Genomic DNA, 19265 nt, shown 5'->3' with positions numbered 1-19265 from the left:
ACATGCTACAAAAAGTAAGGAAACAAGCTCAAAAATGTTACAGCTGAAATGAGAAATGATCCAGCAGTAAAAAGTAAGGAAACAAGATTAGACGACTACTTGCTAGAATGAGACATACTTTAATCCCTACTTTTGGCTAATTTGATGGTCTCATTTCAAGATGCTAGCCAAAAGTTGATATTGAAGTGTGTCTCATTTTAGCAAGTAGTTGTATAATCTTGTTTCCTTACTTTTTACTGCTGGATCATTTCTCATTTCAGCTGTAACATTTTTGAGCTTGTTTCCTTACTTTTTGTAGCATGTATATTATATCAACCCCTACTTCCTTTTGAAATTTATAATTTTTTAAATAGTTAGTTTGTTAACTTTTTTTTGTCTAGCTAGCTAGCTAGCTATATTACATACTCTTTTTGTTTTCCACATAGTATGAGGCTATCTTTTACCTTCGTATGCAATAAGCGCCTCTAAAAATAATTATCGATTTGTCTTTTGAAACTATCACAGCAACTGTTTAAGGCTTCAGCTGCATTTCTAATAGCCTAAATATTGATGAATTCACAGTAAAACATTGCTGGAGAGTTCACCATTAAGAATGGAACCCTCGCTTTTAGAAGTCTGGATACCAAGGGTGGATCCGCCCCTCAAGGACATTATTAGCTACTGATTAGCTGGCTACCTCACAATAAAGTTAAACTGATAATTTAGACTATATACAATGACTACCTAGCATTAATAAGTGCTAGAGACAACTCATTGGGTACTACACCCGTTCACCCTCATCTTACGCACACATATTCACACTTTGTTAAAATCACGTGTTTGAAGTTGTGGTACGCGCCGCAACTATTAAGTGCTTCAACTATTATTTATCCTTCGAGAAGAACAAAGGAACAAATGAATGACGAAAGCAAACAGCATGGTTCAGTGGACAGGACGTAATTGGAACAACAGATTTGTGAATCTGCCGTCATTACCTTGGCTGTCTGAAATTTCTGGAGCCGTATGCCTAGTGCTACCAGGTCTTACAGCTGGCAGGCTGGCAGATGAAATCCAGGTGAATTTCAAAATTTTTAAAACTCACTGTACATCAAAACATTCCACTTTTCGCTTCGTTTAACTAAGGTACAGCATCATTATAACAGTACTAATGCATTCCAGGTGGTTTTTTCAGGTAAATCTTATTGCAAGGCTATTTTTTAAGGTGCAAAAATCCACGAAACCATGTGATTTCTTACCAACCCCTACTATACAGTACTATCATACTGTATGATGATTGTATAATTCGGCAGTTAACTTTCAACTGTATTACTAATGAATAAGTCAGATTATGTTACAAAATACAGGAAATAGGTGATTAATGTAAGTGACTGAGAATTGTACCATATTGATGGTGATGACAGAGTATTCAGTGATGATGGCGACGGAGTATTCAGTGATGATGATGGAGTATTCAGTGATGGTGGTGACGGAGTATTCAGCGATGGTGGTGATGGAGTATTCAGCGATGGTGGTGATGGAGTATTCAGTGATGACGGTGACAGAGTATTCAGTGATGGTGGTGACGGAGTATTCAGTGATGGTGGTGACAGAGTCAACTTTATATCATGCAAGGGCACATTACTTTTTCTCTGGTGATACCTTTCTCTTCTTTGTAGTAATAAACTATCATGTTGTTCAGGTGTCATCTTAGCTCTTCTCTGTCTGTGGTATTCTCTCTGTCTGGCTACTCTTGCTTGTTTCTGTTCTAAATTTCTTTGTCCCGTCTTTGTCTGTACAGTTCCATATGCCTTCGTCTATGTCTGTCTTCTTGACTTTCACAGGAGTAGCACCTTCCATCCTCCTTTCACTTGTTTCCTCTTGTGTTTTCTCCAGGGGCGTTTATGAATTACGATTATATGCACCCACCTTTGATTAGTACTGATGAAGGATACCAGAAGTGTCAATGATTCATCACATTGTTTATTTGCCGAGTTTCAGTAATTATTCATTGTGTGATGCTTGATAGCACCAACCCATATTTGGAGTGTTATCATGCGGTGATGGTTTACCAGCACTATAGCGATCATGATTTTATGAATCATATGGAGCGAAATAGTGGTATAAAAAATAAGCTGAAACTTTGGTGATCCTTTCCTTGGAGACCGTAGATAATAAAAACGAAATTGGAAGTTGTGCAAACTAGATGGGCGTTTTTGCTGAGATGGTCACTTATACATGCACTTAACAACCAGACTCTATGGTTATTGAGACATATGTGCTCTAATAGTCAGCTGCAACTAAATTAATATTTATTTTTTAACCTGCCAAGTCACTATATACTAGATATTAAAGTCCATGAAATACTAGTATTTTAAAAATTGTTAATTTAAAAATGAAGTAGGGATCTATGCAATAAAAAGTTGTGAAACAAGAGATGAATGATGGTATTACAGCATAGCTCGATGGGAAAGTCCCTACTTCGGCATTGAGCAAAATTATAGCTAATGTGCCAAAGTAGGGACTTTCCCATTGAGCTATGCTGTAATACCATCATTCATCTCTTGTCTCACTACTTTTTGTTGCATAGATCTCTACTTCATTTTTAAATTAACAATTTTTAAAATACTAGTTTGTTTAGTTTTTTGTTGTAGCACAGCTAGCTATTTACAGCTTACTAAAGTACGTACTGTGCCAAAATTGGAAGCACATAGGCCAGTTGTAGCGTGCATAGCTTACCTTTGACCATAGTAGCAGTGGCACTCAGATCTATGACCTGTCTCAGTATGATAGTCCACATTCTATTCACCCCGGCCGGAAATTGTTTGAATGAACAGGCCCTTTCAGTTGTCTGGAGCTTAGTCTCAACTAACAGGATGAAGTAATACAACTTCCACTCGAGTATTATCCAATCACATGAATCACTGATCACTGATGTCGCCGTCCAGCACTGAGTGGCTGAGTCAGTGTGTTCAGAGGAACAAGCCGTCGAATATCAGTCTGTCTCAAATCTCTTCGTCGATTGCAGTCAAGTCAAAGCGAGGAAAACTCAAGTCGAAGTGACAACTCAGCAGCCTTAATGTTTCAAATGCAACACTTGAATTTATAAGCACCCCACTCTTTCAGCAGCATAAGCGCTTTCTGAAATAATTTTGTGGTGTCTACAGAAAAGTGTTGATACCGAAAATTAATGCCTCGGTATGGTTTCGATACTTGAAGAAGACAACCAACCTGACTGAAGATAAAAGGAAAAGACGAGGCACACGGGCGTACACTTGTCGCAACCCCAAAAGGCACATCCCACCGGTGAGTTTGTTGTTGCGGCATAAAATGGTGACCGTGTGCTGCTTCGTTTGGGCTCTAGGCTTGCAACAGACAGTGAGTGAGACAGTGAGTGAGGCAGTGAGACTAAAATTGGAGTTTTTGGCAATTTTTAAAAATTTTATATTCGGCCACTTGTAAGTGTTTTGTTGTATTTAATGCTGTTTTATGTATTATATGGACTAGTACTATTCCTTACAAAAGATTTTTGCTGCGTAAAATGTCTGCAGGATGATTTTTAAAGGTGAAAGTTTGGGCGGCGCGCGAAACATTCACCACGATCCATACTTAAACGGTACGACCGTACTGTTTGATAAGATTAAATTGTATTCCTAACAACACCATCATGCTCAGAAGTTCTCAATGGTAAGAGATGCTGTCATTATTGTTGTTGTAAACATAAACAGTTAAAAAGTTGTACATTTTGTTTTCCAGCAGAGCATAATATTATAAAGAACTAACACCTACTTTAATGGTATAGATGTATTAAAATCAATTAGACTATAACATAGACTGTGTATCATAAAACTTTAACATAATTGTTTCTTACTTTCTTGATTGAGAAGATGAACTATCACTCTACCATCATCCAACATTTCTATATCATCAATTTCACTAACTCCAGAATGTTGTGGACTAGAGAAGTACATTCTAAAATAATCTTCATCTTTTTTCTCAATAATGTTGCTAATTATCAGACTTGTTGATGGTATCATCTTTTCAACTTCAATTAGTTGCCTTTTAAATTTTCTCTTTGAAATTTGGGTAATAAAATCATCAATTTGTGTTCCTACAAATACCAAATTTTACAACAGCGTAGGTCAGAAATCAAAAGGCGAAAGCATGGAAGAAACATAAACACGATTATCTGCTGATCATACCTGAAGTTGACTTGAATACAACCATGTAGTGGCCTCCTGATTTTTCCAATACTTCATAGTCACCATTACTGGCCGATAGACCAGTCACATTGTCTAAGTAGAGCTCTAGATATTCAAAATCTACACTAGGTGGAACATTTTTGAGGAGTATATTTTGCTCAGAAGGTTCATCCTCTACTAAGGTAACTTGTAATTTCTGACCCATCATAGTATGGGGAGAGTTCAAGACCACCCTGTGTGCAACTGTAACAATAACAACATAGTGATGACACAATCTTTTTTATTTTGCTGCTATGATCCATTTACTTAGCAAGTATAAGGAAAATTTAGGAATTATAGATTTGATTGGGGATCATAGGGAAATGATGCTGATACATTTAATCCCTAGACTGAATTAGGGATTGTCTACTAGTACGTATATCTTCAGGTGTAGGCAATCTCCCTTGTTTCCCCTTTTTAACCTATCTTTTTTTCTTTACCACAGGAAGAAGAAAAAGATTTAATCATAATCATAATCAAGATTTCAGATTTTTAATACTATTTTTGATTTTATCAGTAATATTATACAAATTACATAAATTTATTACATGTCAATTATTTCCTCCAGGATGCAGCTGATCTCTCTGCTGGGTGACTTGAAATGTAGCTAAACTCTCTACAGGGTGGTTTCTTTGTAGCTGAACTCTCTACAAGGTAACTTCTTCTAGCTGATCTCTCTACAGGGTGACTTGTTTCTAGCTGAACTCTCTACAGGGTGATTTGTTTCTAGCTGAACTATCTACATGGTGGTTTCTTTGTAGCCGAACTCTGTACAAGGTAACTTCTTGTATCTGATCTCTCTACAGGGTGACTTGTTTCTAGCTGATCTCCCTACAGGGTGATTTGTTTGCAGCTGAACTCTCCACAGGGTGATGTGTTTGCAGCTGAACTCTCTATATGGTGGTTTCTTTGTAGCTGAACTCTCTACAAGATGACTTCTAGCTGATCTCTCTACAGGGTGATTAGTTTGGAGCTGAACTCTCTACAGGGTGATCTGTTTGTAGTAGCTGAACTCTCTACAGGGTGATTTGTTTGCAGCTGAACTCTCTACATGATGGTTTCTTTGTAGCTGAACTCTCTACAAGGTGACTTCTTCTAGCTGATCTCTCTACAGGGTGACTTGTTTCTAGGTGAACTCTCTACAAGGTGACTTGCCTGTAACTGAATTGTCTATCAGATTAACTGTTTGTAGCTGAATTCCCCACAGAATAACTTGCAATGTAATATAATTCTATAATGGAGTAAGCTATAAACGTAGCTGAATGATCTATTAGGGTGACTGTTCTATTAGAGTATCTCAATCTCGCATTTGCTACATGTAGTTGCCTTTCGAATCATAACTCAGTGGTTTGTAATCCAATTCTTCTGTACTACTGCAAGGACTTTCTATGATGATTATTCCAGCTACATACCGATTTTCAGCTCATTTCTCTAAGCAGTCTGCTTGGTAGGTGTAAAACTAATAGTTTTTATTCATAAAAATCGATCACATGATTGTGACACAGGTTGGTTTTTGTGTCATAACTCCATGGCCTTTATCTCGATTCCTTTCAAACCACAAAAAGACACTCCTACAATGCTTACTCCATCTACATAGCAATTTTCAGCTCATTCCTCCAAGGAGTTTACCCTGTGGGTGTGACAGACCTTCGACCTTATTTTACACAAATAATCTGTCATAATTCTGTGAATGTTCATCAGATTCCTTCCTACCAATGTTGGTACTGAGCTCCGCCTTAATGAGCCCTTTAAGTGTGCCAAATTTCAGACCGGTTAGAGCATGCATTCGTGTATTATGGCAGATTTTGTGAAGTGTGCAAAATGAAGAAAATAATGAAGAAATTAAAACAAACTTTTGTTCCCTTGTATCTCGGAAATGGCTGGAGTGATTTTCTTCAAATTTGGTATGTAGACTCCTGTAACTGGCCGGCACTTCTCTAGCAAATTTGGTTCCAATCAGATAAGGAATCACAGAGTTACATAGGTGTGAAAATGGCATTTTCTTTCTTCCTGTTAATATACCCACGGTGTGGTGCGCCAGTTTCTTGGGCTGCACGACACACTACCGTGTGTCTTGATTTGTAAAAGAATAATTATTTCCATTGTCGGAAACTGAAACATTCTTGGGTTACATTCATTGCTGGACTTTGTGCAGCAGTTCACCACCAGACATTGTATTCTGATTAATCGTACAACACCTTCTTAAGGTGGTGTTTAGGTGAGTGTTCTGTTAGGATTTTGACCAAAAACATAGGCCATCTGGTACACTACTGTGGTTCATGATATCCAGCAATGAATAATGGAATCCATGCACTGATATTACCACTAGCGTAAGTCGCCAATTATCGGCACCATTTCATCATGCAATTGTAATTTCTTAATTCATTGGCATATGCACTTCTGGTTTGAACCATTCAACAGAACAGTCCTTCGTCTCTTAGTGCACCAAATTTTAATTATCTCACATGAGTGAACATCTAGTTAAAAGGAAAATCGCAATGCCTATCGTGTGCCAATTATCGACATGGGGTACCTATTATTGGCAACTGTACTTTGTGATTGACCAATTATTGGCACAATGTGCGATTTTGTGTGTAACTAACTCCATGGTGCCTCATTGGTTTTTTGCAAATTATTTAATAGGAGGTGCAGTCCTTGGATAACTTCATTTCACAGAAGTTTTATGAAGATGAGACCAGCCGTTCAAGAGATATTCAGGTTAGACGTAAAAGCATACTGGTTTCAAATATAAAATTATTTTTATGCAATTCCATGCTTACCCAGCATAGCTTGTAATATGCTTTAACAATAGTAATTACCAAATGAAAATGTTTCTAAGAAATGTTTTAGAGGATATAACAGCCCATTGTGGAACTTGGTAGCCTCCATATACCCTGTAGCCTTTATAGTTTGCAAGTGCTGAGAATTGGTACCTGCCGATAATTGGTGACTATAGATGAATAAAAATTTGAGAATTTTAAAAGGGGAGTAGGGATCACTGAAAAAGCCATGAAACAAGAAGGGGTTACTGGGCACCATGTAGCTATTACAGGAATAGTGTTGTTTTAGTAAGGACTTTTAGTTTTAGTTATAGTCATGGTTAGTTTCATCAATAATTTTATTTAATATATATTTCTTAATTCATTTTAGTTCTTGATCCAGTTATGGTTATATTCTCCTGTGCTACTTTAGCTTTAGTTATAGTTTTAGATAAAAACATAAAACCTTTTAGTTTTAGTTATAGTTTTAGTAATCTTTCTCAATTCCTTTTGGTTTTAGATTTAGTTTTGGTAAATTATTCTGCTGTTTTTTAGTTGTAGATTTAGTTTTAGTAATAACATGGATTTGCTTTTAGTTATACTTTCAATTTTAGTTAACTAATATATATTTGTCTTACTAAAAGTACTTTGCTTTAGTTATAGTTAACTAAGCCACCATTTAGTCACAAACTATAGCATATATTGATGTTAGGATGCTATATACATACAACAACAGAATGTTATTCTGTATTTTGTTCCAACTGTAGAACGTATGTTAATTTATACATGCAGTGGTCTGAGCAACATAGTGTTGTTTTAGTAAGGAGTTTTAGTTTTAGTTATAGTTATAACCATAGTTAGTTTCTTTAATGATTTTTAATTTTAGTTGTAGTTATAGTAACTCTTCTTAAACCCCAGTGCGTGGGAGTATCAAAGCGCCGCGCTGGGTTATAACTACCATACAGCTAGACAGAGCGGCGCTGCTACTGTACGATATATTAGTTATCACCCAGTGATAACTAACTTATCACCCTGTTGCGGAGCCACTCAGTCTCTTTTGTGACATCATAATAACCGCGAATGGCATTGTTTACCAATGGAACAAAGAGCCAAATAAGGAAATATTGATACAAAACACACCAATACAGCACTTAAAACTACCTAAATCTTACAAGAAAACTGTTAATCCTTTACACAATAACACTACAAGTTACCAATACCGTGATAGCTAGTTTAACAAATGTCAAGAATAGTCCGTGACGATTTTCGCTCCAGCAATCACTCCCAACGGTCAGTATGGTGAAGAACTAACTTCCTCTACCTTCATCGTTCTATCGTGGACTATAGTAGCCACTTGTTGGTCTTTATTTTTCTCTTGCACACCACGCGACACCACCATACCAATTTCTGACGAAAGCGAATCGTACCTGGAACCGCTGCTTCATAACACCGCCCTCCGCTACAGTTTGTAGGCAGTATGTAAGGTCTCTCTTGTAGCTACAAAGTAGAATCTCCACACAATTCGGATGAAATCTTGAGGACAGTGACAGGAACTCAAACCGGAACTTAATTTACTATCCGTAAACTTCTGCGCACTCCCGCGCACTGGGATATAAAACAGTTATATCCCGTATACTCGGATGATATCATTGTTATTACACTCGTCCTCGGCTCCGCCTCGGACTTGTGTAATAACAATAATATCACCCTCGTACCGGGATATAACTATAACTTAATTCATTTTAGTTATAGATTTAGTATGGTTATATTGTCTGTGTCGTTTTAGTTTTAGTTATAGTTTTAGTTACGAACATGAAAACCTTTTAACTTTAGTTATAGTTTTAGTTGTGCATAAGAAAATCTTTTGGTTTTAGTTATAGTTTTAGTTATCTTTCTCAATTCTTAATTATTTTCGTTATAGATTTAGTTTTAGTTGTAATATGGATTTGCTTTTAATTGTAGTTTTAGTTAACTAAAACATATTTGTCTTACTAAAAGTACTTTTAGTTTTAGCTATAGTTAACTAAAACAACACTATACAGGAAACAGGCAAATAGTCCATAAGCAATCTACCACAGAGTCAAGCAAGCAGTAGTGGTAGTGTGGCCAGTCAAGAAGCACACGGCCTGGATGGATATGCAGTTGTGCTCAGGCAGTGCACAAGTTCACAGGTATATTCAATCCAAGTTTCATTTATTCCGATGTTAAAAACATGCCCTACAGTGCTTTTAACATGGAATAATTGGTGGCCACACACAGAACCACTGCAAATGTACATAAACAAACTCATGTACTTCACTTATGTATGCATGCACCATTTTAATGTAGTTAAATGAAAAAATTATTATTTTTATTATTTTTTAATAGACATATTAGTGACTTGGGTTCACTCTCTATGTGAAGTGAACGTGCCTTATTAGAACATGGTTATTATACAATTATGCCAAGATGATGAGAGTACCACATGAACATTTACAAATAGGCATGATTTAATTAGCAAACATTAGAGGACAAGTGAATGCCTCCATATGGTAATTGGTGTAGTCAATGGACAACAGAGGTGGCTAGACAATGGAGATCAGGATAGGAAGGTCCACTGTATCTAGGCTAGAAAGCATGTGGCTTGTAGCCTATTGAGGTTTGGGAAACACAAAGAAGGGATCTAAAGGGTGATACTTACTTGTTAGGTGGCTACTTTATTCTAACAACTACCTCGGTAATAAACGACACAATTTACAGTCAAGTACAGTGTTTTTCTACCCAGGGAAGTGACCAACCACGAATGCTCTTTGTATTCTGCCCACTAAACTACATAGCACTCAAAAACAGTACTTGCATTTTAAGTCAGTGTACTAACTGCATTTCTTGGTTATGGGTATTTCAAAAATTTGGAGAGTGTTATATGCACCAGACTGCCTAGACAAGATAGGGTAGAGTGATATGCTTGTGTAGTAGCAGAGATCAAAATAACAGCCTGTTATCTGTCATTTTCTGCCCGGTCACAACAACTAACCGGATTGAAAAGCTTTGACATTATGATCTAACAAATAAGTTCCCAATAATAAACACTGTGTATGTAAACTACTCTCAATGGCTGACCACACCGTTACCCTAACAAATCATGTAAAAGACATTACATACTGAGCACTGAGTAGGTAGCTGGTTGTCATACTATTGGAGTATCTCAAAGCTTGCAGGAACAAATTAGGAGCCACTATGGAGAGAACACTACACCAACACTTCCCCAGGTTTTTCACCAAGCAGACATTATTTGTGACCGGATTTGCGAAAAGGGATCTTCCACACACATCCAATTCCATGAACTTGAGAGACCATAACTTGGTATTCAAGTAACATGTAAATCTGAAATTTTCTCCATTTATCAAACCATGTTGGTGCTCACTTCTAACCAAATTTCAAGTCAATAGCCTTTTCCAATCTGACGATATAAATCGTCAAAGTTGGTAAATTGGATGTGTGTAGAAGACCCCTTTTCGCAAATCCGATCACATTTTATGCATGTATGGCGCCCACCAAATAGATATGGATATTCAAGACAAACTTGAGAGAACTCACTGAAGGACAGCACTGTAAGGAACTTATTTACCGGTTTGCTTTATGCATGCACATGCATGCACACACAGCAGATTGCACTATTGTAAAATATTTTAATTATTGTTTTATCATACTCACATACACTCAGCAATTCTACACTTGCACTGTATCATTGTGTCATGCTTACTTACACTCAACAAATTCTGCAATTGTATTATTGTATCATGTTCACCTATACACTCAGCACATTCCAGACAGCACTCTTGAGCAGAAACTGATTAATAGTTAGAAGTAGCGTAAGTCATCATATATCAGCCAAGTTTTGCACCAACCAACGTAATTCTTGTTTAGAACAACCCATACACAAACTTTTTATACCCACTGATGGACAATTCAATATTCTAGGGATATACAATGTACCAGGTTCCCAGACAGTGGCATTCATCAGCAGCACCCAGCTAAAGGCAAGGGTGTAAGGAATCAATTATTGCCCGTCGACTTCTTTTATCGTCCACTCAATAACTTGCGTGCATCAATTATCGTCTGCTTTAACATATTTTGACTGACATTCTCAACAAATTAAAACTAAATCTTACTAATAGTACACAATGGGCTACTAGTACTAATTGTAATTACACCAAAATTTCAAGAAATTCTTCTGCGTGATTTTCGAAATACACTCAAATTTATTTCTAATAAAACAAACACCACAGTATTTTATGCTTTAAATACATTTTAAAAGGACTATTGTTTCATCAAGGATGTTACAAAGGTCAGCACAGTAATCCTGGTGGAACTGATAGCATTTGTAGCTAATTTTGTTTCCTTCTGCCCAGCTGTGAATGTAATGTTGCCAACGTTGTAAAAGAGTTGTTGTCAATTCTCCTGTTGCTCCAATAGCCTGATAAGAATTTCCTTTGGTTAACCTTGCCTTGTGAGCCATTTTCTCTTAGGTAGCTCAACAATTATACATGTCTTTCTTGTCTATAAAAATAATTCATAATGCATCCCATTAAGCAGCCACCGGTTTAAACTACCTCAAACAGACTGGACCGGCAGTATGGATTCTAAAGTCCAATCCCATTGAGACAGTGGTGCGGACTTTCTTGTAAGGCAAATGTGTACAATTGTAAGTTGGCAGTAGTCTGCTGGGAAGGATGATTCTTCCAGCACAACAAATCACTAGTCTTTTATAAAGAACTGCAGCCTGTTTCTTGTTAGTTCTAACGTCATATGGAAAGGTTCAGTGTGCTTATGAATGTGTGAAAAACAATATGGATAAAGTTCAATATGCTACACAGCCTTTTGTGCCAAGAATAACAGACTAGCATACACAAACTAAGTTATAACCAAACCTCTTGACGTTCACCAACAGTCCAGCGTTGTAACAGTTGATTGAAAGTGGTAGAACAATGAAAGAAGGAAGCATGAGGCGGCTTAGTATTGCAAAGTTCCGTGTTTGAATCTGGATTCTATGAGACGATAATTGATCACGAGTTGGCCGATAGTAGACGTCAGCCAATATATGATGACTTACGTTATATCCTTTGGTAGTGCAGTTTTTTGAGCGCTTGCAAAATATGCAGAACAGAAATATGATACAGTTAACCCTCTCAACTGTAAGATAATCACCGTGTCTTGCTTTTATGTTTCACAAGCAACCTGAAAAACACAATATCCAGTTCTTGTTATTAGCCACTAGCCACTGGAATCACATGATACCACTCATAGTGCAAGCTAGGTGCCACTAAATAATAATTCTGACAATGTTGAATTGAATCAGCATGGTAAGAGAACTTGTAAAGCTATACAAGAACAGAAAACTGAGACAATCTGATGTACAAGACGGTTAAGTTTACGGGACAGTGAGCAACTGTTGAACAAAAAATTTATTGCTTTTATTATGTAATAAAGGCAGGCTTGGTGTTGGTGTGTTGTGTATCAGCTGGTAACAAGCTTAAATTATTGGGTGAAAAATAGCATGCTGACTGGACAGTTACAAGGTACAAGAAAACATATTTAACAGTACAAGATAATATAGAAACAACACACTTAGCAACTGGCACACCTGTAAGCTCATGCATGATTTTACTCACTAATGGCAATAGTTTTCTGAACCAAAAACAGGACTGTCAAACAAGTTGTAAACATTCTGTATAAACAAACTACTAGTTTGGCTTCTTGTCTAGGTCCTGACAGAGCCATTTGTAAGAAATAACCTTTCTAGTTCTTAATTTTGTGATCACAATATCTAGTTTTATGCCATATTGTAGCCATATTTCAGCAACCAGACACATAATTCATAAATCCCCTTGTCAGTCCCTCACAAGTGATGTTCTTCAGAATTATTAGTAAGTTCTCATGGTTCTTCATTGGTCTGATTTTTGGCTCATAGTTTTCACTAATTGGCATGGGGACAACTCATGTTTCCATTACAACAATTGAATTCCAAGTCTACTACTATGCATACTATACCATGGTGTGTTAGTAGTGTCTATCATGTTTTCTTGTGTGAATTGTATAGAGAAAGCCTCAAGACTGCCCTTCACTTTCGTTCGCATATGTATGGGTAATGACCCCATTTCAACTCAAAGGATATGCTACTTCTGGTAATCTAATAGGCCTTCAATGTTATTTTAAAATTTGTAAACATCTATAAAACCAAAAGGGAAGATCGTTCAAGAAGTAGATGAAGAGTCGCCATACCCGTATTTCAGACCGCCAAGAAGAAACCACCTCAGAGCAAAGTTTATGTGTGTGGAGACTTAATATAGCTTTCATTTTTTACATCCTGGCTGCTTTTTTCATTTTAAAAATGTTTTTGCTCATGTGGATGCATACAGACAAACAAATACAGGTACACATGTGAGGTAAGTACACACACACACACACACACACACACACACACACACACACACACACACACACACACACACACACACACACACACACACACACACACACACACACACACACACACACACACACACACACATTTTTATGAAAACAATTTCAGTAAACTAGGCGAGTGCTGGCCAGCTGTGGGGATACGCCTGGTTTAAAAAGCTGTAACAAATAGGTTGTCAAAGCAAAAAAAGCTGCAACAAAAGGTTAACTCACAAAAAAGCCACTGTCATTGGGCTGGTAACCTCACAGTTTCAAGATTCACACTCTACCACTTGAACCAAATGCCACTTCTGGTTTTACAGTAAGTACATGGTGTTAGATTACCAAACATATGGGATAGTATAGAATGTAGAAAATGCCTTATGGAAGGAACGTACTGTATGCAAGGAAATTGTGACGTCAAAAAATTTTTGATGAATTTGACGAATTGGTTTAATTCATCAAATTTAAATTCGTCAAATACTTATACGCCCCTTTTAAAAGTACAGGTTTTGCCTACAATTTCTTGATTTTCGTCAACATTTTATTCGTCAAATCTTCTGAAGTGTGAATTCATCAAATTTTTCTTACGTCAAAATTTCCTTACGTACAGTACTGCATTACAGGCTATGTAACTCTATATGTACCTAATAACATTAGTATTGTGACATATAACAATGCTGCTATTTATAGCTGAAGACCAGGATAGGTGGCTAACTGTTATCTCAAGAGTGTGTTTACTGTGTTCAGAGATGTTCAATCCATCAATACTCACATGTAGCTAGAGGAGGAGTCATGTACTGAAAACCACAGTGGGTGCTAGTATTTGATTACTGTGCCAAAAACAGCCCAGCTGTAAAAAAAGGCGAGGCTAAGAATGCACAAGTACATGATCATGGAGTAACTACAACCAAAAAGACGTGATATCAAAATCTGGCCAAGAAAGCATTTACAGTATAGGCACTTTTATGCATTCATTTTCTATATACTTCACATTATCACACCCAGCTAGCTGTACATGTGTGCTTACAATATAAACAATACTACTGAGATGATAAAAAGATGATTACACTGCATTGTTACCAAAATTAATTTAACTAAAAATTTACAATTGGTTTCTACTTGGCCATCTTTTTATTTTAATACTAGCATTGGTACCTGCCCTACGTGCAGGACTAAACATTTTAATGCCACAAACAGACACCAAGCATTAAACACCATGTAGCTAAGTAGCATGCATTTTTTTTAACTTTTAAAATATGAAGTTTATTTTGTCTGTGGTTTCGACAGGAATGTAGCTTAATTATTTAATGAGATGTCCCTACCAGTGCCTTTAACATGTTGTAAAGGACAAACAAAAGCATTGGTACCTGCTTTACATGCAGGACAATTAAGAATACATTGGGAATTGGGCCTATAGCATAAATGTTATAGTGTGTGTATAGCATGCCTGTTAGTGCATGATCCTTATGCCTTCTTTTAACTATGTATAGTGAAATAACGAACATGCAGTGTTAGTTAAACTACATGAAAGCTAAGGCAATACCTACATGATAGGAGGTGTACACATAACACATTTTCAGTATGCTATGCAGTGATGTTGTAGTGACACATGTTGCCATACAAACCCCACACAGGTGTTTAAACATTATAATTAATTGTCCTATCATTAAGGTAATGTATGATCCTTTAAGCAGATCTAGATCTAAAGTCAAAGGATGTAAACAGGATTAGTGAAATAGTTGTGCGAGGTCAAGCAATTGCACACACAGTTCCTCAGTGTAAACTATGGTATCTGCATGATGCCAGTAGTAATATCACTTTTCAGATGCACAGTAGTACCTGCCCATGCAATCATGCAATTATGTTGTTTCTTTTCTACAGCAGTATATATAATGTCATACAGTTGCAAATCAAGTATGAAAGAAGCTTTTACCTAGAGACAGGACAAAGACATGCACTATGTTGGCAATTCACCGGCACTACTACAAAAGTGCTATAAGAGTCCCTATGATGAGTATGTGTGCCAGTGCTGAAAAACTGTGAGCATAAGAATATGTATGGATAAAAAAATTGTATGGAACAGACTGGTAGAACAAAAAACTGCATCAAAAATTCCCAAAAGTGAAAAAGGGCTATAAAAGCGTGTATTGATTTGCTACAACAAAACTCACTTTGCCATATGACCTGTGGATCACACCATAATAACAACCAAGCATTAAACATCAGTGCCATTCATGCCCTGCAACATGATATGAATGGTGATATCAGTGTTTTTAATACCACTATCTTGCAAAGTATACCAAAATTACTCCAGAACTGCAGTAGCTAAACTACTGTAGTAATACAACACACAGGTGTGAACAATGTGGATGGTTCTAGTAGTACCTGTCGTATCATGTAGGCTATACGTGGAGCATCATTTGATATAATGTCTTGACCACAAAAAAAACATTACTTTATTGGTACCTGCCCTACAATGCAGAAGTTGCCATATTGTAACAATACTACACTCCCTAATGTTCCCTTTACTACACTACAACCTGCACCTATTGTCATCACCTCTATAACATTTACAGCATTACTATATTGTATGATATTTTGAGCAAGCTAGCTACTACTGACTGTTATTACCTATTGTCATCACCTGTACAGCTACTACTAAATGTTATCAACAATGCAGTGGAGGACACCTGCATAATCTGGACACTTGGTAATGGTCCTAAAGTATCCCTTAATTATGTAAACTGACCTGGAAAATCAGGAAACCTTGATAATCAGGACACATTTGGTCAGTCCCAAGGTGTCCTTACTACACAGGTTTCACTGTAGAGTGAGAGAAAAATAGCATGAAAAAAAAAGTAGTAGCAAAAAAGGTTTGAAAAAAAAAGCTGCAACCAAAAGGTTTGGAGAAGGAAAAAAAAATGAACAACTGGGACTTGAACTCACGACCTCCTGGTTTCAAGCTTTACGCTCTACCACTTGCACAAAATTTCACTTGTGGTTAGAGTGTTGTTAAATGTTGTTTATAAAGGCATGCTTAAGTTGAATGGCAATAGGTGTTTACTTGCGGTTGCATGCGGTTTACAGAAAGAATTCAGACGAATTTTTGCTCTACACCCTTGCACTAAATGTGCTGTAAACCACGAACGACGGCAGCTAGAGCTTTCATTTACACGCTAGGTTATTCCTGGATGATGAGCGCTTTGTTTGGTGCCAAAACTGCTTCGACACGTGCAGCAACTGGCAAGAAGAATGCGTGAACTCAAATGGAATGTAGACAGACATACATACAGACGGTTTTTCAGCTTTATATATATATATAGATAGCTACAGTGCAAAAAGATGGCTAAGTAGAAACCAATTGTAAATTTTTAGTTAAATTAATTTTGGTAATAATATAATGCAATGTAATCATCTTTTATCATCTCAGTAGTATTGTTTATATTGTAAGCACACATGTATAGCTAGTTGGATGTGATAATCTGAAGTATATAGAAAATGAATGCATAAAAGTGCCTATACTGTAAATGCTTTCTTGGCCAGATTTGATATCATGTCTTTTGGTTGTAGTTACTCCATGAACATGTACTTGTGCATTCTTGGCCTCGCCTTTTTTTACAGCTGGGCTGTTTTTGGTACACAGGATATCACTACTTTTTGTTGAATGGAGAACATACAGTTACTGAAGATTGGCTATTATATTAGCTACATAGGAGACACTGCATGCATGCATGCAAACAGCTTCAGTATCAGATTAGCTAGCTAAATCAGTAGAAAAAACTTCAAGTTCAGTGTTTAGAAGTGCTACTAAAAGTGACTTTCTAAGAGAAAACTTGTTCAAACCGTTCAAATTTCTCTCAAGGACTCACGTGATATTTTGCATGATGTTTCACATGAAAATAAGAACCGAGGATAGTGACAAAGTCGAGGCTACCATCTTAATGGTTCTTCCTGAAGCACCGAGGATAGTGACAAAGTCGAGGCTACCATCTTAATGGTTCTTCCTGAAGCGGTGGGTTGGTGATATAACTAGTCTCTGTGCGTAACAAGTGGAGGCGAATCGGCTGCAAGTTGTTGCTGAATGTATGCCTCGGAATGGACATGAAGGCGCCGCCCGGAAGGTGCTGAATGTATCACACTATTCTCCCAGCGAATTGCCGAGTAAGTTCGTGTATAAGTCATTGTAAACGGATATATAACTACCGTCGTAACTTTAGACAGGAATCCCCCACACCATAATAGCTTCTTGGGATTATATATCTATGCTTTTGTAGGCCAGATCCTTGCAGCTGGCTTGTTCTAGCAGCTGTGTGGGTCAGACCGCGAACAAGTTGAGCTGAACCCTAGTAAGAAAACAGCTAAAAATGAACTTTTCTCAACATTTCAACCAACCAGATGGTCGGTGAAGACAACGAAGTTGTCAAGAGCAGACAAATGCTTCCATCAGCAGTTCAGGAAAGGTTCACATCAATCGATTGATGCATAGTAATTATGGTATACTGTATGTATGCATTGAGCTGAGCCCTCAAAAATATTAACTTATTAGTTTTGTAGTATTGACTTACTTGCTAATCATTCAAATGCCTCACTATTTATAGCCAAAGATTTCACCATACATTGGAGGAAGCCATAAAAGTACATAACCTTATATGATGATATAAGCAGATCTGAGACAATCATGGACCGGGATCCTACTATATAGTAACTGGGCAGATATATAGAGTTATGTATACTCTGATATAATTGTTGAGTGTTGTAGTTTGCCAATGATCAAAGCTAAATTAACCATTTTTGTGTAGGTTAGAGACCTAGCATGAGGATCTTCGTGGATTTTAAAACTGAGTGAAGTGAGGTTTTTAAAATACACGAAGATCCGAGGGCGTGGTCTCTAACTGACTTAGAAAATGTATGCATTATATATATGGGCATATAGGTGGTGTCATTGTGGGATTGGGTTATATGTTGTACTGAAATTGTTGTGCAGTGTTAAAGAATCACGGAAGACTGAACATGTTTTTGTTGAAGTGTTGAAAAAATCGAAACTTGCACTGCTTCCTTTCGCAAGTTAGACTAATCGGATCTGGCACAGTTGGAAAACGATCGATAACGGGTTACCGGCAGCCAGTGCCTATGGCGTCACAGCAGTGCAAAGAACACGTGTATCAAAGAAGCAGCTTGTGTGGATTTATACGATGGGAACGAGTTGTCACAAGTTGTGCCTTCAGTGGCACCACAGTAGCATGGAGGACAGGCACGGTTTCTAATATGGACCACACCCACATTACACGTAGCGAAAAATAACGTTCTGCAAGGAAGCTTACCTAGTTAGGTCTTGGTAAAGTCCATCCATAGTTCAATAAACAACGAAAACAGCCTTAAAACACTCTAGAAACAGATGGGTGCTTCAAAGAATTTTCCGTGATATTTTTGGATTTCTCCGTTCATCGTGACAAACGTACGTACAACGTTTGATTGTATCTCCCATAATCGAATTCTTTTACGTATGCCTATAAAATGAACAGAGTGGTTAACCACATTTTGCCCTGGGTGACTGGTCACCCACTGCAGGCTATCAGCCTGATTATGCTTGGAGAGAGCATTGCAAATCAATGATCGAAAGTGAGATTTGTGATGCTTGAGGTCTTTTCTGCTAGCAGGTTTCTAACCATTTTAATAACCTGCTAGCAGGTCTCTTAGTGGATTTTAAAGACCTCATTATCCTCCAAAGATCAAAGCATATTATGCATACCATTTTCTAAGATAGCTTTTTGTGTAGTTGAAAGTGTCACGCAATAAAGATTATTTTTCAAAACAGGAGAGGAACATGCTTAGGCCTGCAAGGTAC

General features: G+C 37.2%; 1 protein-coding gene across 1 annotated transcript in view; it reads right to left on the bottom strand.

Moving 5' to 3' along the window:
* The window catches only part of LOC136236873 (protein mono-ADP-ribosyltransferase PARP14-like), a 290930-nt gene that overhangs the window by 119836 nt on the left and 151829 nt on the right, over positions 1–19265 (bottom strand). The window contains exons 14-15 of the mRNA XM_066027105.1: positions 4179–4421; positions 3848–4087 (exon numbers count right to left, since the gene is read on the bottom strand). Coding sequence (XP_065883177.1) covers positions 3848–4087; positions 4179–4421 — 483 coding nt within the window. The remainder of the gene's footprint in view (positions 1–3847; positions 4088–4178; positions 4422–19265) is intronic.

This window comes from Dysidea avara, chromosome 10 (genome assembly GCF_963678975.1).
Source record: "Dysidea avara chromosome 10, odDysAvar1.4, whole genome shotgun sequence".
In the NCBI taxonomy this organism is placed as follows: domain Eukaryota; kingdom Metazoa; phylum Porifera; class Demospongiae; order Dictyoceratida; family Dysideidae; genus Dysidea; species Dysidea avara.
Note: the sequence above shows the minus strand (reverse complement) of the source record. Positions and strands in the feature narration are given on the sequence as shown.